The sequence below is a fragment of the Erinaceus europaeus genome, unplaced genomic scaffold, assembly GCF_950295315.1.
Source record: "Erinaceus europaeus unplaced genomic scaffold, mEriEur2.1 scaffold_359, whole genome shotgun sequence".
Classification (NCBI taxonomy): Eukaryota; Metazoa; Chordata; class Mammalia; order Eulipotyphla; family Erinaceidae; genus Erinaceus; species Erinaceus europaeus.
Window position 1 is genome coordinate 1 of NW_026648064.1, and position 22,396 is coordinate 22,396.

The following is a 22,396-nucleotide window of genomic DNA, read 5'->3' on the forward strand; positions in this document are numbered from 1 at the left end:
AGAGAGAGAGAGGGAGAGAGAGAGGGAGAGAGGGAGAGAGAGGGAGAGAGAGAGGGAGAGGGAGAGAGAGAGGGAGAGAGAGGGAGAGAGAGAGGGAGAGAGAGAGGGAGAGAGGGAGAGAGAGGGAGAGAGAGGGAGAGAGAGGGAGAGAGAGAGGGAGAGAGAGAGGGAGAGAGAGAGGGAGAGGGAGAGAGAGAGGGAGAGAGAGGGAGAGAGAGGGAGAGGGAGAGAGAGGGAGAGAGGGAGAGAGAGGGAGAGAGAGAGGGAGAGAGAGGGAGAGAGAGGGAGAGAGAGGGAGAGAGAGGGAGAGAGAGAGGGAGAGAGAGGGAGAGAGAGAGGGAGAGAGAGGGAGAGAGAGGGAGAGGGAGAGAGGGAGAGAGGGAGAGAGAGGGAGAGAGAGGGAGAGAGAGAGGGAGAGAGAGAGAGAGAGAGGGAGAGAGAGGGAGAGAGAGGGAGAGAGAGAGGGAGAGAGAGGGAGAGAGAGAGGGAGAGAGAGGGAGAGAGAGAGGGAGAGAGAGAGGGAGAGAGGGAGAGAGAGGGAGAGAGAGGGAGAGAGAGAGGGAGAGAGAGGGAGAGAGAGAGGGAGAGGGAGAGAGAGAGGGAGAGAGAGGGAGAGAGAGGGAGAGGGAGAGAGAGGGAGAGAGAGAGGGAGAGAGAGAGGGAGAGAGAGAGGGAGAGAGAGGGAGAGAGAAGAGAGAGAAGGAAAGGGAGAGGGGGAAAAGAGAGAGGAAGAGAGGGAGAGGAAGAGAGAAGGGGAGAGAGAGAGGGAGAGAGACAGAGAGATACAGAGAGTGAGCAGGGAGGGCAGAGAGCCTGTGGAGCGGCTTGGGCCCCAGCAGACCCTAGCCTGCCCACCGTCGTCGCCGGGACGCTTTGGCTGAACTTCCTAGAAGGCGCCGGCCTGGGACTCGCCGTGACGTGATCCGGGGGCTGAGGCCTCAGACAGCCGTGTCCCTCGTGAGCTCTGTCCCCGAGGCCCCCGGGGTGTCTGCTGTGTCCCCGGCCCGTGTGCCGGCCCGGCCTGGGGAGGCTCTGGGAAAATGACACGTGTGCTCTCCAGAGAAAGATGGGGAGAGGGGCCCGCAGGCGGCTGCCCGGGAACCCCAGGACTCTCTGCCTCTCCCGCCACATGGACTAAAAAGCTGGGCTGGAGACATCCACGCACTGCATGTGCGGGCCCCAGGCTCACCCATGGTGCCGCACCAAACAGAGGGGCCCGGAGAGCGCTTGGTCCACGCGAGTGCCCACATGTGAGCACGTATGCACAGTATGTTCACATGGGTGGGCCCAAGAGCATGTGCCCATGAACCTGTGAGCCCGTGAGTGCCCTCACCCTGCTCGTCTGTGAGCCCGTGAGTGCCCTCACCCTGCTCGTCTGTGAGCCCGTGAGTGCCCTCACCCTGCTCGTCTGTGAGCCCGTGAGTGCCCTCACCCTGCTCGTCTGTGAGCCCGTGGCGCCCTCACCCTGCTCTTGTCCTCGTGCTGCCTCTGGGCCTCGGCCAGCTGTTCCTCCAGCTCGAGCAGTAGGTCCTTGAGCGCGTCCACCTGGTACATGAAGTTGGTCTTCTCGTTGTCCAGCTGCGCGTTGGACACCATGGCCTTCCTGTACTTGTCTTCCGCCTCCACCAGCGAGTCCTGGGGGACAGAGCAGTGTGACTGACCGGGGGTCACGGGAGGACGCCCTGGCCCAGGCAGACGGTGAGGCGGACGGAAGCAACATCAGGGCAGCGGGCATGCGTGGGGGATGGCGGAGGTGAGCGGGGCCCGGCACAGAGCTGCTGGGTCAGGACCCACCGGATGGGCCCCCCGGAAGCAGAGCTGGGGTGGGGACCCCGTCTGAGTGGCTGCAGGAGAGGGGAGAGTGGGCTCCAGACCCCCGCCCTGGGGCACTAAAGGAAGCCCCGGGGTCACGGGACAGGTCCTGGGGAGACACCTGCCCCTGGACGGGCCCCTGCTGGCGGCCCACTCGGACCCTGTGAGCCACGCGGACACCCAACAGCCGCTTGTCACCGTCCTGGGACCCTGCTCTCTGAGTGGGCAGCAGAAAGGTGTGAGCCGCTGGGCTTTTATTTTATTTATTTTTATGTACTTACTATTGGGTAGAGACAGAAAGAAATTGAGAGGGGAGGGGAGAGAGACAGAGAGACACCTGCAGCCCTGCTTCACCACCTGCAAAGCTTTCCTTCTGCAGGTGGGGACTGGGGGCTTGAACCCGGGTCCGTGAGCACTGTAACGTGAGCACTTAACCAGGTGCGCCACGCCTAGCTCTTTTTAAAAATCTTTTATTTATTTATTACTGGATAGAGACAGAGAGAAATTAAGAGAGGTGAGGGAGATAGAGACAGAGACTCCTGCAGCCCTGGTGAAGCTTCCCCCCTGCAGGTGGGGACCGGGGGCTTGAACCCCGGTCCTTGTGCACTGTGATGTGAGCGCTTAACCAGGTGCACCACCGCCTGGCCCGGCCGCTGGGTTTTTATTCACAGACTCGAGTCGCGGCCTGCGGCTGTTCTCAGGGTCACAACGTCAGTTGTCTGCACTAGTTTGGTCCGTGCTGCCGTCGCACACACTCCAAGCACACACCAACGCAGACGGCCACTTTGCCACACGGTTTTGTACAAGTGCTCTGTTCACACGTAAGTAGACGTGAGGGCACGGACATGCATCTGAAGCGGCCAGGGCAGCTGGGGGGAGCACTGGTCTGAGAAGCCAGCCCCCCGGGCCACCTGCAGGCGGAAGGTGCCCGCGTCTGAGGGGTGAGTTCCAGACGTGCGTCAGGCAGGGTTAGTGTGTCTCCCCCAGTGGGTGAGGCCGGGAGGGAGCAGGGGCTCTGCAGGCCGCGCCCTCCCGGCTGGGCATCTGGCTGGGTCATGGGCACGAGCCATGCGGTACCTTCATCTCCCGCAGGCCCTGCATGCATCTGCCTTCCACGTCCTGAACCTGGTCCCTGAGATCACTGAGGTCCTGGGCCGGGGTTCGGGAGAAAGGCAGGAGGGTCAGGGGGAAGCGGGAGGGACACGGAGGCCCAGAGAGCTCACCGTCCGCCTGGGAGCTGCTCTGAGGGGGCGTCGGAGCTGCACAGTCTACAGGCTCCATCCCTCACACAAACTGCAGACCCGGAACAGACCCGGGCCCACACCACCAAGTGACCTTCTGAGCCGCTGTGACCACTTTTTTGTTTAGAGGGAAAGAGACAAAGAGAAAGCCAGATGTGGGAGACCCCACAGCCCTGCCACCCTCCATGGCTCCCTGGGTGCTGTGCAGGGTGCTGAGAGAGGAGACACCCCACAGCCCTGCCACCCTCCATGGGCTCCCTGGGTGCTGTGCAGGGTGCTGAGAGAGGAGACACCCCACAGCCCTGCCCACCCTCCATGGGCTCCCTGGGTGCTGTGCAGGGTGCTGAGAGAGGAGAGACCCCACAGCCTGCCCACCCTCCATGGGCTCCCTGGGTGCTGTGCCTGGTGCTGAGAGAGGAGACACCCCACAGCCCTGCCCACCCTCCATGGGGCTCCCTGGGTGCTGTGCCTGGTGCTGAGAGAGGAGACACCCCACAGCCCTGCCACCCTCCATGGGCTCCCTGGGTGCTGTGCCTGGTGCTGAGAGAGGAGACACCCCACAGCCCTGCCCACCCTCCATGGGCTCCCTGGGTGCTGTGCCTGGTGCTGAGAGAGGAGACACCCCACAGCCCTGCCACCCTCCATGGGCTCCCTGGGAGCTGTGCAGGGTGCTGAGAGAGGAGAGACCCCACAGCCCTGCTCACCCTCCATGGGCTCCCTGGGTGCTGTGCAGGGTGCTGAGAGAGGAGACACCCCACAGCCCTGCCCACCCTCCATGGGCTCCCTGGGTGCTGTGCCTGGTGCTGAGAGAGGAGAGACCCCACAGCCCTGCCCACCTCCATGGGCTCCCTGGGTGCTGTGCAGGGTGCTGAGAGAGGAGACACCCCACAGCCCTGCCCACCCTCCATGGGCTCCCTGGGTGCTGTGCAGGGTGCTGAGAGAGGAGACACCCCACAGCCCTGCCCACCCTCCATGGGCTCCCTGGGTGCTGTGCAGGGTGCTGAGAGAGGAGACACCCCACAGCCCTGCCCACCCTCCATGGGCTCCCTGGGTGCTGTGCAGGGTGCTGAGAGAGGAGAGACCCCACAGCCCTGCCCACCCTCCATGGGCTCCCTGGGTGCTGTGCCTGGTGCTGAGAGAGGAGACACCCCACAGCCCTGCCCACCCTCCATGGGCTCCCTGGGTGCTGTGCAGGGTGCTGAGAGAGGAGACACCCCACAGCCCTGCCCACCCTGCATGGCTCCCTGGTGCTGTGCAGGGTGCTCTTCCATGACCCTGGGCTCACCTGGACCCGGGTCCAGGGCACGGTGAAGCACTCCCATCACTGAGTGCTGTTTCTGCTGGATGCAAGTTATTGTTTATTTTACTATTATTATTTTTATTGCTGCCAAGCTTATCACTTGGTAGCTTACCACTACAAATCCACTGCTCCTGGTGGCCTGGTGGCCGCTTATCTTCTTCCCCTACTTTCTGCCTTTTTATGGACAGGACAGAGAGAAATTGAGAGGGAGGGGAAGACAGAAAGACAGACACCTGCGGACCTGCTTCACCGCTTGTGAGACTTCCCCGCTGCAGGTCGGGAGCCGGGGATTGAACCCGGGCCCTTCAGCATGATAATGGGTGCCCCAAGTTATAGCAAAAGTAAGACTTAAGTATTTTCTCGTGCCTCCTGGGTTATCGCTGGGGCTCGGGGCTGGCACTACAAATCCACTGCTCCTGGTGGCCAGCCCCCTCTCTATTTCTATCTTTTACGGACAGGACAGAGAGAAACGGAGAGGCGATGGGCAGATACAGAGGGAGACACTTGCAGACCTGCTTCACCTCTCATGAAGCGGGGGCTCGAACCCAGGTCCTTGTGCCTGGTGACCTGCTCTTGTCGGTGCGTGTCTATTAATGGGTGAGCAGGGCCCCGCAGCTGCCATCTCAGCGCCCTGTGGAGGGCCTCACCTTCATCTCGCGGATGGACGCCTCGGTGTCCAAGGAGACGGACGTGTCCCCACTGCCCCTCCGGGAGGACGTCCCCCCCAGAGAGGCCAGCGTGGCCGCCGACAGGCCGGGCAGGTTGCGGGCCCCCTGGAAGGGAAGGACAAACAGCAGGTCAGCGCAGCCGGGCCCCACGCCGCCTCAGGCCCAGCAGCCCGGTGGGATGGCCTTGCCCTCTTCAGACGGGGTGCCCGCACTGCCACCCTGCAGACTGTGCCGCCTCAGAGGAGTCTTTCCACAGAGTCTGCTGAGCCCCGGCTGGGACTGAACCTGGGGCCTCAGAGCCTCAGGCAGGAGGGTCCATTTGCAGAGCCATTATTATTAATATTAATAATAATAATTATTTTCCCCAGGGCCCTGGTCAGTTCTGGCTGATGGTGGTGCAGGGACTGAACCTGGGGCCTCAGAGCCTCAGGCAGGAGGGTCTCTCATTTAATTAATTAGTTTATTCATTTAATGATAGATACATGGAGAGAGAGACACCAGAGTCCTTCTCAGCTCTGGCTGATGGTGGGGAGTGAACTGGGGGCTGGCCCAATTTCCTTCCTTCTTTTTATTCACACAGAGAAAGAAGAACCCCACAGCCCTCCCACATCCAGGGGCTTCTGCTGGTGCCGGGGCTTGAACCCAGGGCCTGGTGCATGGCAGAGGACATGTTCAATGGAAGAGACATCTCTGGGTCCTAGAATAAATCTTTTAAGTCTGTCTGTCTGCTATGGTTGTCTGTCTGTTTTACTGCCTCCAGGGTTGTCTCTGGGGTCTCGGTGCCGGCACTAAGAGTCCACTGCTCCTGGCGGCTATTTCCCCTTTTGTATCGGACAGGACAGAGAGAAATTGAGAGGGAAGGGGAGATAGAGAGGGAGAGAGACAGAGAGACCTCTGCTCCACCACTCGTGAAGCTTCCCCCTGGCAGGTGGGGAGCAGGGGCTTGAACCCGGGTCCTCGTGCTTGGTCACAGGTGCACTGGACTGGGTGCCCTCCGCCGGCATGTGCAGAGCAGGGGAGGGAGCCGGGGGCAGAGCAGGCTGTGGACAGGAGGGTCCCTCCGTGGGGCTGGTGGCCGCTGGGGAACCTTCCGGGTCCGCCTGAAGGACACAGCTGTCCCCGCAGAGTCCACACGCTGTCTGCGGGGCCCGGCCTTACCTTCTCGGCGAAGTCTTTGTCAGGTCTCTCCTCCACCTGCAGGGGGGTGGGGGGGACAGAGGTGAGTGGGGTCGAGCACCGGGGGTCAGCTCCTGCCGGGCAGCCAGGCCGGCTCAGCGTCCTCCCCACCCCGGGCGGCCTTCCATCCCCAGACAGCTGCACGGACAGGGGCACGGACAGGGGGCCGGGCCTGCAGCTTAGACCGGCCCAGGCACCAGGCGGCCCGGTCGGTACCACTCGGCGTCACTAGATGGTGGCACAGTGAGCAGACTGCGGCCTCCTAGTGTCCCCCACTGCCCTCTCTGGATGCAGCTCACCAGGGGGAGCAGGACGGGGGGGTGGCCGGGCTGTGCCCATGGCAGGGGGGCTCCCTCCTCTTCCCCTCCCCCCTCAGCCAGCCGTGGGGACCAGCCTCCAGCCACACGGGCTGTGACTCCTGCCAGCCCTGAGCAGACACCCCCCACCCCCGCACCGTCATGAAAGTATCGTGACTGGCATATACCCACCCACCTGTGAGTAAAGGTCAGATGAAGACAGACTGAGAGGATGAGAGAGAGACAGACAGAGACCCCTGCAGCCCTGCTCCATCAGTCATGAAGCTCCCCCCCTCCCCCGCAGGTGGGGACCGGGGGCTCGAACCCAGGTCCTTGAGCATGGTGACACGTGCACTAAACAGGTGCACCACTGCCTGAACACCAAAAAAAAGTTGTTTTTTTTTTTTACATTTCTTAAATATTATTTATTTACTGGACAAAGACAGAGAGAAACTGAGAGGGAGGGGGAGAGAGGGAGAGAGACAGAGAGACCCCTGCAGCCCTGCTTCACCACTTGTGAAGCTTCCCCCTGCAGGTGGGGAGCGGGGGCTCGAACCCGAGTCCTTGAGCACTGTGACACGTGTGCTCAACCAGGTGCGCCACCACTCGGCCCTGTGATGTAAGTATTTTTTTCTTTTCCTTTTTGTATTATTTTTATTTAAAAATTTAATTTATAAGAAGTATTTTTAGAGATGCATTTGTTACGAGAGAGAAGGGGAGACTAGGGCACCACTCAGCATGTGTGACATCATGCACCAGAGTGAAGCTCTGGCTCCCCCCACCTCTCTCTCTCCTCTCTCTCTCCCCCTCGCCCTCTCTCATTAACAAACAGTGACGTATAAAAACGAAGTTGAAGTCACTCATGGCTGGCTGAGTGGTGGGCAGAAGACGTGGACCTGAGTTCAGTCCCAGCGCCGTGTGTCCCGGGCCGGTGCTCCGTCCGTCTCTCTCCCTCTGCTCCCTCATTGAAACACAATGAAACAAAGAGGTGAGGGGGTGGGCGGTGGCGCACACTACAGTGTGCAAGGCCCGGGGTTCCAGCCCCTGGTCCCCACCTGCAGGGGGAGCTTCACAAATGGTGAAGCAGGGCTGCAGGGGTCTCTGTCTCTCTCGATTTCTCTCTGTCTATATCCGATAATAAAAGAAATAAAAATATTTGAAAACAAACAGACAAGAAAACCCCAAGAAATAGTTCACAAAATTTTGGGGCCGAGTGGTTGAATGCACAGGACCCGGGTTCGAGTCCCCAGTCCCCACCTACAAGGGGAATGCTTCATAAGTGGTGAAGCAGGTCTGTAGGCGTCTGTCTGTCTCTCTCCCCATCTCCCCCTCCCCTCTGGATATCTAGCTGTCTCTATCCAATAAATAAAAAGGAGAGAAAGGAAGGAAAGAAGGGAGGGAGGGAGGGAGGAAGGAAGAGGGAGAAATTAAAGCTGGTCTGTGAGCAGCGGGGAGGTGGGCCAGCAGTGGAACACCGCGGCCTTGCACGCGGGAGGCCCTGAGTTCGGTCCCCGGGGCTGCAGACACCTGAGAATCTCTGAGTGCCACGCAGGACACACCGTCTGGGCCAGAAAGAGCCGGGACCAGGGAGGCAACGTGACAGCTGCTCCCAGCCTGCAGTCCCTGCCCCAGCCCCGCCTCCCTCCTCTCAGGGGTCCCCTCTGCTGCAGTCCAGCCCAGGGTCCCCGAGCTGTCCCCAGCCGTCACAGCCCACACCCAGAGTCCCCTCCCGCTTTTCCGCCTCACGACTGGATTAGCTCAGGACACCTGCAGGGGACAGAGCAGGGACAGAGCAGGGGACAGAGGCCAGCAGGGAGGGTCAGAGGAGAGGACAGAGGAGGGGACAGAGACCAGAGGTCAGCAGGGAGGGTCAGAGGAGGGGACAGAGACCAGAGGCCAGCAGGGAGGGTCAGAGGAGGGGACAGAGACCAGAGGCCAGCAGGGAGGGTCAGAGGAGGGGACAGAGACCAGAGGCCAGCAGGGAGGGTCAGAGGAGGGGACAGAGACCAGCAGGGAGGGTCAGAGGAGAGAACAGAGGAGGGGACAGAGACCAGAGGTCAGCAGGGAGGGTCAGAGGAGAGGACAGAGGCCAGCAGGGAGGGTCAGAGGAGAGGACAGAGGAGGGGACAGAGACCAGAGGTCAGCAGGGAGGGTCAGAGGAGAGGACAGAGGCCAGCAGCAGGGACAGAGCAGCAGGACAGGCACACTTACCAGGGGGCTGGCACGTGCAGAGCTGGCCCGGGAGCAGGAGTTGAGGTGGCCACCGTGCTCCGAGGGCTGTCCACACAGCCGGCCACAGGGACAGACAGAGACAGGCAGGGGTCAGCGGAGAGGCAGCAGGTGGGTAGCCTGCCCCCCCTCCGCACCCCCGCACACAGAGCAGACGGGACGGTGACAGGACACCAGCAGCTTCCGGGGGGGCACAGCCCGGAGGGGTCTGCTCAGCTCAGATGGCCACGGGCCCCGAGTGGCAGGAGAAAGGGCGTCCCCAACGCAGCCCTGCACACAGGGTGGGAGGCCCAGCAGAGACGCCCCAGGGATGGCACTGGATCAGGCTCGTCTGCGGCTTTCAGTCTGAGGCTTTGGGTTGTTGCCGGGGCCTGGTGTCTGCACCATGAGCCCACCGCTCCCCGCGGCCATTTTTTTTCCATTTAATTTTATTATTATGATAGAGACAGAGAAGCAGGGTGGAAGAGAGAGAAGGGGAGACAGAGGAAGAGACAGGGAGAAAGGGAGAGAGACCTACAGTCTGCTCCATCGCTCCTGAAGCTTGCCCTCGGGAGGTGGGGACTTGGAGCTCGAACCCAGGTCCCTGTGCCTGGTGACGTGCGCTTTACGGGCTGAGCCCGGCCCCTGCAACTTGCTCTTAGAGGGGCCGGCTGGTTCCCTCCTGCTGACCTGCTTGATCTAAGCATCCTCTTGCAGTCAAGGAAGGGACCAGCCCCTGTTCTCTCTTTCTTACACACACACTGGAGACTTCACAGTCATAGGCCCACTTTTTCAGACAGAGAGACAGAGATAAAGAGAGAGGGAGAGAAAGCACGGCACTGGAGCTTCACCAGTGCTCCATGTGGTGTGTCAGGGCTCGAACCCGGGCCGTGTGCACGGCCAGGCAAACACCCTCCGGGTGAACTGTGGCTGTGGTGCAGACGCGGCCCCCACCACCTACAAACGCCATGGGCGCTGCAGGGCCTCTGCCTTTGCCTGTGCTGTCTAGAATCTTGCTCTGCCTGAGGCTGTACGTGTACTGTGTAGAATCTCTTCTTTTAAAAACTATTTTATTCATTTTGATGAGAGAAAAGACAGAATGAGACCCCAGAGCCCTGCTCAGCTCCGGCTGACGGTGGTGCTGGGAACTGAACTTGGGGCCTCCGAGTCTTGCAAAGTACCCCACTTGCACCGTCTTGCACAACCTAGGAGCTTCCTCGCGCTGTCTGCGATCTGGAGCCCAGAAGCACTTCCACTCTCAAAACAACACAGGAAAACATTCCCCTTGGCAGGGCAGGGGCGGGGGGCAGGGGCAGGGGGCAGGGTGGGTGCCGGGCACACGGCGGCCCACCCCACAGTGGGTGCCAGGCCTGCGCTCTCCCTGCCCCTCCCAGCAACCCCCCCCAGACCCCAGTCACCCGACCTGCTTCCCGTGAGCCCGGAGCCAGACTAGGGGGGCACGCAGGACCCTCGCCTTCAGCTCCGCCTCTGGGCTCGCCCGGCCCCCCACCCAGGACAGGCGTCATTGGAGTGCTCGGCACCCTGCTGAGTCCCCTGACCTGGTCACAAGAGCAGTCCCTCAAGGCACAGAACCCCCAGAATGGAAACTCCTGCCTACGGGTTCTCCCGCAGCTGCCCTCTGCCCTCCTGCCCCGTCTCCCACTCGAGAGGGGACAGAATCGCCAACTGAGCTGGTGGCCACCAGGATACGGCACCCCGCCTGGCCAGGGCTGTCCCCAGGCACCGGCAGGAGACACTGAGTCCAGCCCCGGCCACAGGAGCCCCGAGGTGCGGACGGCTTGTGCTGCCACGGTCTGGGCCCAGGATGCCACCCCAGCACCCTCCGCCCGCACCCAGAAAAGACTCCATCTGGGACGTGACCAGCCGGTGGCCTGGGACACATGGTGGCCTGGGACACGTGCTGAGCCCCGTGGCTTTTGCTTCCTGCTGGGAGGGGCGGCCTGGCTGGTTCTCAGGGTGGGGACAGACACTCCTGCAAGGTCACCTCGCGGCCACATGCCCTACGGAGCAGTTTGGTTGAGGAACCTGACTGACCTGTAATGTCACCGAGGAAACACGCTCACACAAAGTGAGGTCACGATGTCTCCCAACAGCACAGAGTGTCTGGGGGGGGGGGGGCAGGCGTGGCCCCGGGTTCCACGTCCCCACGCCCGGGGAGACACTTCTGTCCACTCTTCTCCCACTGGCCGCCACCCACGGGATCCTGGGTGCACAGACCTCTCTGCCTTCCCCGGGACAGGTGGAGACGCTCTGCGAGGAGGAGGGGAGGGGAAGGAAGGGGAGAGGGCAGGGCAGGGAGGAGAGAAGGTGGGGGGGAGAAGGGGAGAGGTAGGGAAAGGAGGAAGGAGTAAGGGGAAAGGAAGGGGAGGAGAGGAGGGGCATGGGGAGGGGAGGGGAGAAGAGGAGGAAGAAGGGGAGAGGAAGAGGGGAAGGGAGGGGAGGGCTGGCGTGGGGGGGCTGGCTGTGCCCCCTGCTCCATTACTGTGAGGACCTAGACTCTGCCCGGCTGCTGTGGGGGGGAGTCGAGGCTCGGTGAGGGTTACCCCCCACCTGGTGACCCAGGGCCAGGGGTGGGGCGCGGAGGTCAGAGGGTGCCCTCGTGGGCGGGGACCCCTCAGGCTGGCAGCCCGGGGGTGCCGGGCAGCATAGACAGAGGGACAGAGGGAGCGTTCTGGAAACACGGAGATGGGCCTGGCATGGCAGGACCCACAGAAGCTGGTGCGTGAGCCCCAGGCAGGCCGCCTCCCTCCAGCACCGCCACCATCGGGAGCGGGAGCCACGGCCAGTCCTGAGACAGCCGGGCAAGAGGGGGGCGCCTGGAAGGCTGGGGGCCACTTTCATCACTTGCCAAATCTCAGAGGGAGATAGCACAGCGGTGGTGCCCCAGACCTGCAGGCCCGAGGTCCCAGGTTCGAAACCCCCCCCCCCCCCCCCCCCGGCACAGCTCTGGTCAGAAATAAGCCTGGACTCCAGGGAGAGGCTCAGCTGTGGCCAGCCACCTGTGTCCTTGCACCCGCCCCTGCCGAGGGTTTAAAGGGACAGGGGAGGGGGTCGGGTGGTGGTGCAGCGGGTTAAGCGCACGTGGCACAAAGCGCAGGAACCTGTGTAAAGATCCCGGTTCAAGCCCCGGCTCCCCACCTGCAGAGGAGTCACTTCACAGGCGGTGAAGCAGGTCTGCAGGTGTCTGTCTTTCTCTCCCCCTCTCTGCCTTCCCCTCCTCTCTCCATTTCTCTCTGTCCTGTCCAACAGCAACGACATCAGTAACAACAATAACTACAATAAGGGCAACAAAAGGAAATGAATAAATAAATAAATATTTAAAAAAAGTGACAGGTGAGTAACCAAAGGGGAGATCTGCTACAGGTGACAGCATGCCCTTTGGGACACAATGGATGGAACTGGAGGTGAGGATGCTTAGTGAAATTAGTAGAGATAAAAGACGACTGCCCCAGGAGGGACAGACAGACACAGGCTGGGGGTGTGGGTCCACCTGCCAACACCCATGTCCAGCGAGAAGCAATGACAGAAGCCAGAACTCCCACCTGCTGCTCCCCATAGAGAATTTGGGTCCCTGCTCCCAGAGGGGAGAAATGTCAGGGAGATGCCCAGAGGGCTCTGAGCCCCGACTCCATCAGGACCCGGAGAGAGAAGAGGAAAAGGAAGGACACTCGGACGGAGTCGCAGGTGGAGGTGTGACTGAGGAAGGAGAGAAGGCAGGAGCAGAGGAGAACGGGAGATGCCTATAAATCTAGACAGCTCTAGGAATACTAGCCAGCCCGTGTCTGTGAGCTGGGAGAAGCACGGCCGTTTCCAGTGGAGGGGACGGGACGCAGAGTCTGGGGGTGGGGACGGGGGAGCTGGACCCCTGTGTGTTGTCATAACTTTGTAAATCAATATTAAATCACTAATAAAAATAAAAAAAGATAACTACCAGATGGTTTCACTCATATGTGGAATCTAGAAAACTGATATACATGAACTTGCCAAAAAAAAAAAAATCCAGGGGCTGGGCTGTAGCGCAGCGGGTTAAGTGCACGTGGCGCAAAGCACAAGGACCGGCATAAGGATCCCAGTTCGAGCCCCCGGCTCCCCACCTGCAGGGGAGTCGCTTCCCAGGCGGTGAAGCAGGTCTGCAGGTGTCTGTCTTTCTCTCCCCTTCTCTGTCTTCCCCTCCTCTCTCCATTTCTCTCCGGCCTATCCAACAACGACGACATCAATAACAACAACAAACAAGGCCAACAAAAGGGAAATAAATAAATATATAAAGCATGATATCCAAAGTTTCACCCCATGCACCACATGTGCCAGAATGGTGCTCTGGTTTTACTCTCTCATTTTAGAAAAGCACTCTGGGGGGGGGTGGGGGTGGTCAGGCGGTAATGCAGCGGGTTAAGCGCACATGGCGCGAAGCGCAAGGACCGGCGTCAGGATCCTGGTTCGAGCCCCCGGCTCCCCACCTGCAGGGGAGTCGCTTCACAGATGGTGAAGCAGGTCTGCAGGTGTCTGTCTTTCTCTCCTCCTCTCTGTCTTCCCCTCCTCTCTCCATTTCTCTCTGGCCTATCCAACAGCAACAATGGCAATCACCACAAGGATACGAATGACAACAAGGATAACAAAAATGGGAAAATGGCCTCCAGGAGCAGTGGACTGCCGTGCAGGCACTGAGCCCCAGCAAGAACCCCGGAGGCAAAATAAATAAATAAATAAATACCAAACAGAAGCAAGCAGACCATTTGTGAGACTTGCGAGAACTCTGGGGGGTGGGTGTGGTATGGGCTAGACCCTGTCATCTTACAATCCTGTTACAAACTATCAGTAACAAATAAAAATACATCAAAAAAATAAAGACAGGCAGCTGACCCGAGTGCCCAGACCTCTCCTCGGCGGGAGTGCAGAGCGAATCTGCTCCCAGAAGCCTCCGTGACACCCTGGCGTGGGGGGTAGAAAGACTGCAGCCCACGGCAGGGGCGCCTGTCCCCTCTCAGGCAAGGCTGAGGGGGTCTCGGGGCTCAGAAGATGCCGGCGGCACCACGCTGGGAACATGCAGGGTCTCTGCGGGGCGCCTGGCCTAGAATTTGTGCCTGAGCCTCCAAAGGCATCGCCCAGGGGCCTGCGACCTGCTGAGGATGCCCTGCAGGAAAGGCCAGCTCAGTGCCACCTGTGCCCACGTTCTCTGAGGGCACAGGACCTGCCAGTTGCCGTGGGAGTGAGTGACCGCTGGAGGTGGCCAGAGGGACTGAGCCCCTCGGAGGCTGCTGGGGGGGTGGGTTCTGAGACCCCAGACACAGCCAGGGAAAGAGGGGCGGGGACGGCAGGGACAGACACCGGGTGACACCAGGCCAGCCGGGCAGCTCTGAGCACACAGGCGGGTGCGGGGAGAAACATGATGGCTGGGGCACCAAGGCTGCGTCCCCAGGGCACGGGCCACTCTGAAGGGGCGAGGGGGGGCTGGGCCGGGCCTACTCCCAGCATCCTGGGTGCAGGAGTGTGGCTCTTTTTCAAGGATTGAAGGTTCAGGTGGGGGGACGGGGGGCAGGCAGGAGCGTCAGAGAAGGTCAAGGCTGGCCCACAGCACCCCGATTTCTGGGGGGAGGAGCTGGTAGAAGCCACCTGCAGGACCCCATGGGGACCCGGCCAGGGACACAGAAAGGGTGACAAAGTGCCAGGGGGCCAGGGCCAGGCAGGAACACTCGGCCCGGTGAGGCCACAGCACTCAGGAATGTGAGGGGACAGACACCCGGCTTGGAGGGTCCCTGGAGTCAGTGAGGGCAGGAGATGGGTGTGAGCTAAGAGGCAGCGTGCAGGGGAGGGGCAGAGCGGGCCAGTGCAGAAGGACAGGACACCTGTCCCCACAGGGCTCCGGCCTCGGACTCCTGAAAACAGGAAGCAAGGGCCGAGGAGGCTGTAGAAGGGAGGCTGTCCGCCCTCCCTGCCCTCCCGGTGTGGAGGGCAGCCCTCCTTCCTGCCCCACTTGGGCTCCCGGAAGAGACAACCATGAAAACACACACACACACACACACACACACACACACACACACACACACACACACACACACACACAAGAAACCCAACAGGGAACAATCACTGGAAATGGGCAGGGGACCCAGGAGACCAGTAACTTGGGGCCTGAATTTATGGAAACGAGAGTCTCCTTCTCCAAGATCCTTTCTTTTTTTTCTATATAAGGGCCGAAACAGTGTCTGGGTTTTGTTTTTCTGTTTCTCTGTGTGTGTGTGTTGCTGGGCCGGATGAATGCCTGACTTCAATCCATCATTTTGAATTTCAAAGGTCTGGAGCGTCCCCTGACGTTGCGCAGCATTCCCATGTGGTGCTGGGGCTCAAGCCTGGGCCCCGAGCATGCGAGGCGGGTCCCCTACCCAGCGAGCTGGCTCCCTGACCCCGGTGCTGAGGGAAGTTCACTCGCCCCCACCCTGAACCTCGGTCCCCCTTGTGCTCCCAGAGGAGGTCGACGTGCCAGGTGCATCTTGTCAACCCCTCAAGCGACACAGGCAGGCGGGGAGGGCACGCACGGTGTGGGGGGACAGACCCGGCATCCACTCTGGACAGACAGGACTCTGGAGGCCAAGCCAGCACCAGGAAGGCCGAGGTCAGCGCAGGCAGAGCCCTGTGTCAGAGAGAGGGGGGCTCAGTGCCACGGCACCCCCACGGCAGAACCCCCGCCAGTCACAGCCTCACAAGTCCAGGGCAGGAGGGGCGGGAGGGCAGGCTGCCAGGGGCGGTGACCGGACCGGACCGGACGGGGAGGTGGCACAGGCCGGCTGGGGACCAGCGGGGGTGGGGCTCAAGGGCCTGGGGGCCTGGTCCCGCATCCGCATCCGGGTGTTGGCAGTTTCTGGAGTGACCCTCGCCCGAGGTCTAGGAAACATGGGGGGGGGTCGGGCGGTAGCGCAGCGGGTTAAGCGCACGTGGCGCAAAGCACAAGGACGGGCATGAGGATCGCGAGGGTCCTCCTGCCCTGGGTCTGCCTGGCACCGTCAGGCTCCTCCCCAGATAGTCCTGTCTCTGGAGCCCCTGCTCCGGGCCGTCTGGGTGCTGCCCCTGCAGGTGGCCCTGCGCCCTCAAGCAGCCCGTTTTCTCTCTTTGCCTTTCTTGCCTCCAGGGTTCTCTGGGGCTCGGTGCCGGCACCATGAATCCACTGCTCTTGGCGGCCATTGTTTTCCATGTTATTGAATAGAGACAGAGAGAGACTGAGAGGAAGGGGAGACAGAGAGGGAGAGAGAGACTGAGAGGAAGGGGAGACAGAGAGGGAGAGAGGCAGAGACAAGGCAGAGCAGCACAGCTTCACCGCTCCTGAAACATCCCCCCTGCAGGTGCGGACCAGGGACTCAAAGGTCTGGAGCGTCCCCTGACGTTGCGCAGCATTCCCATGTGGTGCTGGGGCTCAAGCCTGGGCCCCGAGCATGCGAGGCGGGTCCCCTACCCAGCGAGCTGGCTCCCTGACCCCGGTGCTGAGGGAAGTTCACTCGCCCCCACCCTGAACCTCGGTCCCCCTTGTGCTCCCAGAGGAGGTCGACGTGCCAGGTGCATCTTGTCAACCCCTCAAGCGACACAGGCAGGCGGGGAGGGCACGCACGGTTCCTGGTGCCCTGTACTACGTTTGCTCAGCCTGGTGCACCCCTGCCCCGTCATCCTGTCTGCAGGCTGGAAACCCAGAAGGAAGACGCCCGGGGGTGTGGGCAGCACTGGGCTGATGTCACAGCACGTCCCCCTACCCTCAGGCTGGGGATGCCCCGGGGGGGAGTGGGGGATGGAGGGTGAGGACTGTGTGATGGGCCGCCCTGCCTCCTAAGGCGCCTGGCAGCGTCTTCCCTTTCCCTCTTCTGTTCTCACAGCCCTTCCGGGGCATCTTCCCAAACGCGGCTGGTTGCTCATGGGGACCACCTTACTGCGGCCCTGGAGGTGACGGGCCTGGTTGAGCACTCACAGTCCAGTGCTCGAGGACCTGGGTTCAAGTCCCCGCTCCCCACCTGCAGGGGGAAAGCTTCCCGAGCAGGGCTGCAGGTGTCTCTTGGTCTGTCTTCCCTCCCTTCTCAAATTCTCTCTGACCATTTCCAGTAATAAATGAATAGTAGGCCAGTTTACTGCTGAGATGGCTCCTGATTTTACCAGGTGAGGAACCACACCAGGTGCGCCCAGGCCCCAGGCTCTGTGTCAGAGGGGAGCCCAGCCCCTCCCCACCCCCTGCTTTCTCAAACCGGCTGGTCAGGTTTCTCCCTCCTCAGCCCTCTGAGCGATTGTGCAAACTTGTGTTCCAGCTTCTGGAATTTCTCTCTCCCTTTTTATTTATTTATTTATTTATTTTTGGCCTACAAGGTTGTCTCTGGGGCTCGGTGCCGGCACTATGAATCCACTGCTCCTGGCGGCCATTTCTTCCACTTTACTGGACAGGACAGAGAGAAATTGAGAGAGGAGGGGAGATAGAGGGAGAGAGACAGAGAGACGCCTGCAGCCCTGCTTCACTGCTGTGAAACCTCCCCCGTGAAGGTGGGGCATGGGGGCTTGAACCTGGGGCCTGTGCTTAGTACTGTGTACGCCACGACCTGGCCCTGGCACCTCCAGTGAGCTCCCCATGAACGATGCAGAGGCCACACCCCTCGCCTGTCTCTGCCCGGAAGTCACCTCTCTGCAAACAGCCTCCCGCTGCCCTGCTAAACATACACTTCTTTCTCTTCCTCTTCTCTTTCCTTCTCTCTCCAGAAAAGCTTTATAATGAGACCCAGTTCTAGATCCAGGGATCATCTCTGACACGGCCTGGAGCCTGGGGACACCACCGACTAGTCCAGGGACCATCTCTGACACGGCCTGGAGCCTGGGGACGCCGACTAGTCCAGGGACCATCTCTGACACAGCCTGGAGCCTGGGGACGCCGACTAGTCCAGGGACCATCTCTGACACGGCCTGGAGCCTGGGGACACCACCGACTAGTCCAGGGACTATCTCTGACAAGACCTGGAGCCTGGGGACGCCGACTAGTCCAGGGACCATCTCTGACACGGCCTGGAGCCTGGGGACACCACCGACTAGTCCAGGGACCATCTCTGACAAGACCTGGAGCCTGGGGACACCGACTAGTCCAGGGACCATCTCTGACATGACCTGGAGCCTGGGGACACCGACTAGTCCAGGGACCATCTCTGACACGGCCTGGAGCCTGGGGACGCTGACTAGGCCAGGGACCATCTCTGACACGGCCTGGAGCCTGGGGACGCCGACTAGGCCAGGGACCATCTCTGACACGGCCTGGAGCCTGGGGACACCGACTAGGCCAGGGACCATGTCTGACACGGCCTGGAGCCTGGGGACGCCGACTAGTCCAGGGACCATGTCTGACACGGCCTGGAGCCTGGGGACGCCGACTAGGCCAGGGACCTAGGCCTGGGGACACCACCCACTAGTCCAGGGACCATCTCTGACAAGACCTGGAGCCTGGGGACACCGACTAGTCCAGGGACCATCTCTGACACGGCCTGGAGCCTGGGGACACCGACTAGGCCAGGGACCATCTCTGACACGGCCTGGAGCCTGGGGACGCCGACTAGGCCAGGGACCATCTCTGACACGGCCTGGAGCCTGGGGACGCCGACTAGGCCAGGGACCATCTCTGACACGGCCTGGAGCCTGGGGACGCCATCTACTGCTGCACTTCAACTGTCAGTCTAGGCCGTGCCAGAGAAACGAGGGAGACCTGATAGCAGGGAGAAGCCAAGACGTTGATTCAGCGATCTCTCTCTCTCTCTCTCTCTTCTCTCCTATCTTCATTGAACAGGCCAGAGAGACACCTACAGCCCTGCTCCATCACCTGTGTAGTTCCTCCCCTGCAGGTGGGGACCGGGGCCTTGAACCCAGGTCCTTGCACATTGTAACATGTGCGCTCAGCCCGCCCCAGCTAGTGGTGTTGTCGGCTCTGCAGGGCCCGTCTGAGCCTGGTACCATGCAGATGTGAGGTGTCACTAACCCTCACGGGTCTTCTGCTCGGCAGGGCCTGTGCTGCGTATGATTCTGCGTCGTGACCGTTGGTCTGTTCCCACGAAGAAGAGACAGAAACGTGGTCAGGTCAGAGGACAAGCCAACCGGCAAGGGGCCTTCATCAAGCACAGACAGCCAGACGGGCACGCCACAGGCCCCGGCTCAATCCCCAGCAGTGCCTGCTGTGGTCTTTCTTGTTGCCAGGAGACAGAGAGAGAGAGAGAGAGAGAGAGAGAGAGAGGGGAAGGAAGGTGGGAGAGACAGAGAGAGAGAGAGAGAGAGGGGGAAGGAAGGTGGGGGAGACAGAGAGAGACAGAGAGAGAGAGAGAGAGAGAGGGGAAGGAAGGTGGGGAGACAGAGAGAGAGAGGGGAAGGAAGGTGGGGAGACAGAGAGAGAGAGGGGGGAAGGAAGGTGGGGAGACAGAGAGAGACAGAGAGAGAGAGAGAGAGAGAGGGGAAGGAAGGTGGGGAGACAGAGAGAGAGAGAGAGAGGGGAAGGAAGGTGGGGAGACAGAGAGAGAGAGAGAGAGAGAGAGAGAGAGGGGAAGGAAGGTGGGGAGACAGAGAGAGAGAGAGAGGGGAAGGAAGGTGGGGAGACAGAGAGAGAGAGAGAGAGAGAGAGGGGAAGGAAGGTGGGGGAGACAGAGAGAGAGAGAGAGGGAGGGGAAGGAAGGTGGGGAGACAGAGAGAGAGAGAGAGAGAGGGGAAGGAAGGTGGGAGACAGAGAGAGAGAGAGAGGGAGAGGGGAAGGAAGGTGGGGAGACACAGAGAGAGAGAGAGAGAGAGAGAGGGGAAGGAAGGTGGGAGACAGAGAGAGAGAGAGAGAGAGAGAGAGGGAGAGGGGAAGGAAGGTGGGGAGACACAGAGAGAGAGAGAGAGAGAGGGAGAGGGGAAGGAAGGTGGGGAGACAGAGAGAGACAGAGAGAGAGAGGGGAAGGAAGGTGGGGAGACAGAGAGAGACAGAGAGAGAGAGAGAGGGGAAGGAAGGTGGGGAGACAGAGAGAGAGAGGGGAAGGAAGGTGGGGAGACAGAGAGAGAGAGAGGGGAAGGAAGGTGGGGAGACAGAGAGAGACAGAGAGAGAGAGAGAGAGAGAGGGGAAGGAAGGTGGGGAGACAGAGAGAGAGAGAGAGAGGGGAAGGAAGGTGGGGAGACAGAGAGAGAGAGAGAGAGAGAGAGAGAGAGAGGGGAAGGAAGGTGGGGAGACAGAGAGAGAGAGAGAGGGGAAGGAAGGTGGGGAGACAGAGAGAGAGAGAGAGAGAGAGAGAGAGGGGAAGGAAGGTGGGGGAGACAGAGAGAGAGAGAGAGAGAGAGGGAGAGGGGAAGGAAGGTGGGGAGACACACAGAGAGAGAGAGAGAGAGAGGGAGAGGGGAAGGAAGGTGGGGAGACAGAGAGAGACAGAGACAGAGAGAGAGAGAGAGAGAGAGAGGGGAAGGTGGGGGAGAGGGAAGGAGAGGTAGAGGCCTCACAGCACCACCCACGAAGCTGCCCATGTGCCCCCCGTGAGGCTGGAGCTTGAACCCAGGGCCTCCCACAGGAAGAGTGTGCACTCTGCCTGCTGAACTGCCTCCCAGGGCCTGTGAGACCTGCTTCTACCTTTTACTTCTTGTTCTTTGGCCCAGAGCCCTGCTCAGCTCTGGCTGCTGGTGGTGCTGGGGACTGAACCTGGGGCCTCAGAGCCGCAGGCAGAAGGGTCTCCTTGGCCTGCTTCAGACCTCCTTGGTCTCCTTACCCCACGGGTAGTCACATGCCATTAGCTTAGTGGGGCAAGTCTTTATTTTTCCTCCCCCTGAGCCCTGCTCAGCTTTGGCTGGAGGAGCTGGGGACTGAACCGGGGAACTCTGGTGCCCCTGGCCTGAAAGTCTCTGCAGAACGCTGTGCTGTCTCCCCAGCCCCAGCTGAGTTTTGAACGAGGCGTTCACTCACAGCACCTCCCTGGCTCTGCTCGGCTCCCTGAGGCAGAGAACCAGAGCTCCCGGGGACAGACGGCCACCCGCACCCGCACAGGCCCCTGGGAGACAACCAAGTGACATTCTAGTAAGTTCTCCGGGTAAATATATATATTTTCTTCCCCACCAGGGCCATCGCCGGGGCCTGGTGCCTGCATGCCTCCACTGTCCCCTTCAGCCTGGCCATCTTTCTCCTCTTTAAAAAGATTTTTCATCTTCATTTATTTATTGGATAGAGAACCAGAGATTAAAAGGAAGGGGAGATAGAGAGACACCTGCAGCACTGCTTCACGGCTCATGAAGCTTTCCCCTTACAGGAGGGGACCGGGGGCTTGAACCCGGGTCCTTGCACGCTGCAACACGTGCACTCAAGCAGGTGCGCCCCCACCAGCCCCTCTCCTTCTCTCTCTCTCTCATAGCAAGTGCATCTTTGAAAAGACACCAGGCTCAGGCCCAGGGCCAGCTCAGCAGGACAGCACGGGGTCCGGGGGTCCAGGTTCAAGCCCTGGCCTGGCCACGTGCTAGAGCTGAGAAGTATTCTGGGGTCTCTCTCTGAAATGTCTGGCTTACTTATTATTGGGCAGAGACAGACTGAGAGGTGAGGGGAGATAGAGAGGGAGAGAGACAGAGAGACACCTGCAGCCCTGCTTCACCACTCGTGAAGCTTTCCCCTGTAGGTGGGGGCCAGGGGCTTGAACCCGGGTCCTTGTGCACTGTAGTGTGTGCTGAACCAGGTGTAATGTGTGTGCTACTATCTCCCCCTCACTCTGTTTATTTTAAGACTAAACCTTTGAAGATGAAGTCTAGACTGAAAATAAATGCAACACCAAGGCTTCCAGCCGGGGAGGCTCTGAGGAAGCAGCGCTCTCAAGCACGAGGCCCCAAGTCTGATCTCCAGCATCACAGGTGCCAGAGAGATGCCCCCACCCCAATAATCTTTAAAAATAACAAAAGAAACGGGCAACGTGGGCCATCAGGCTCTAGAGTGAGTTCCTTGAAAGCAAGCAGTCACCTCTGGCCTCCTGGCGGCCCGGCCATGTGACACACGGCTGGCAGCCCGGGGACAGGGCGCTGAGGGTTAGGGGCCAGGCGAGGACAGTGGCGCCCAGAGCTGCGTCTCCAGGAACAGACATGCGTGAGGCCCTCCACTCCCCACCCCGGGGTTAGTGACACGCCGCGCTCACAGCACAGCACACTGTTAGGTCACACGGCAGAGTGCAGGGGACCGTCTCACCCAGCTGTAAGGACCCCTGAACTCCAGGTCCGGCTGCAGCTGTGGGAGGAAGGGGGTTGGCGGGCAGGAAGGGAGAGTGGGCGGGAGGGTGGAGAGGGGTAAGTGAACCGGAGAAGGAACCAGGACATTGGCCCAGGCCCACGGGGGGGGGGGTGTTCAGAAAGTCCCAGCGAGCCCGGCTTGTGCTGTCTCCCGGGACGTCTAGGGTGTCCGTGCCCACAGTGGACAGCGCCTCTGGCGTGGGGGCCGCCACGTGGCCGGTGACAGAAGACACATGCACAGGGCCGGCGAGGCCTTCACCGGGAGACCCGCAGCCCCCAGGCAGACCCAATTCCCCGGGGTGGAATGACCAAGGCAGCACTGCCGGCTTTTCAGATGAGGAAATAGAGACCAACTAGGCCCCCACATCTGGGCGTTTTGTCCCCTCCAGGGCTGTCGCTGGGCCTCGGTGCCAGCACTAGCACCCACCGCTCCTGGAGGCCACTTTTCCCATTTTATTGGACAG

General features: G+C 60.8%; 1 protein-coding gene across 1 annotated transcript in view; it reads right to left on the bottom strand.

Annotated features, from left to right (window-relative positions):
• Positions 1–1,432: 1,432 nt before the first annotated feature.
• The window catches only part of LOC103126749 (leucine-rich repeat flightless-interacting protein 1-like), a gene marked incomplete at its 3' end in the record, with an annotated part of 44,188 nt that continues 23,224 nt past the window's right edge, over positions 1,433–22,396 (bottom strand). The window contains exons 7-13 of the mRNA XM_060184697.1: positions 21,892–21,930; positions 18,699–18,761; positions 8,705–8,770; positions 6,180–6,215; positions 5,001–5,126; positions 2,890–2,961; positions 1,433–1,635 (exon numbers count right to left, since the gene is read on the bottom strand). Coding sequence (XP_060040680.1) covers positions 1,433–1,635; positions 2,890–2,961; positions 5,001–5,126; positions 6,180–6,215; positions 8,705–8,770; positions 18,699–18,761; positions 21,892–21,930 — 605 coding nt within the window. The remainder of the gene's footprint in view (positions 1,636–2,889; positions 2,962–5,000; positions 5,127–6,179; positions 6,216–8,704; positions 8,771–18,698; positions 18,762–21,891; positions 21,931–22,396) is intronic.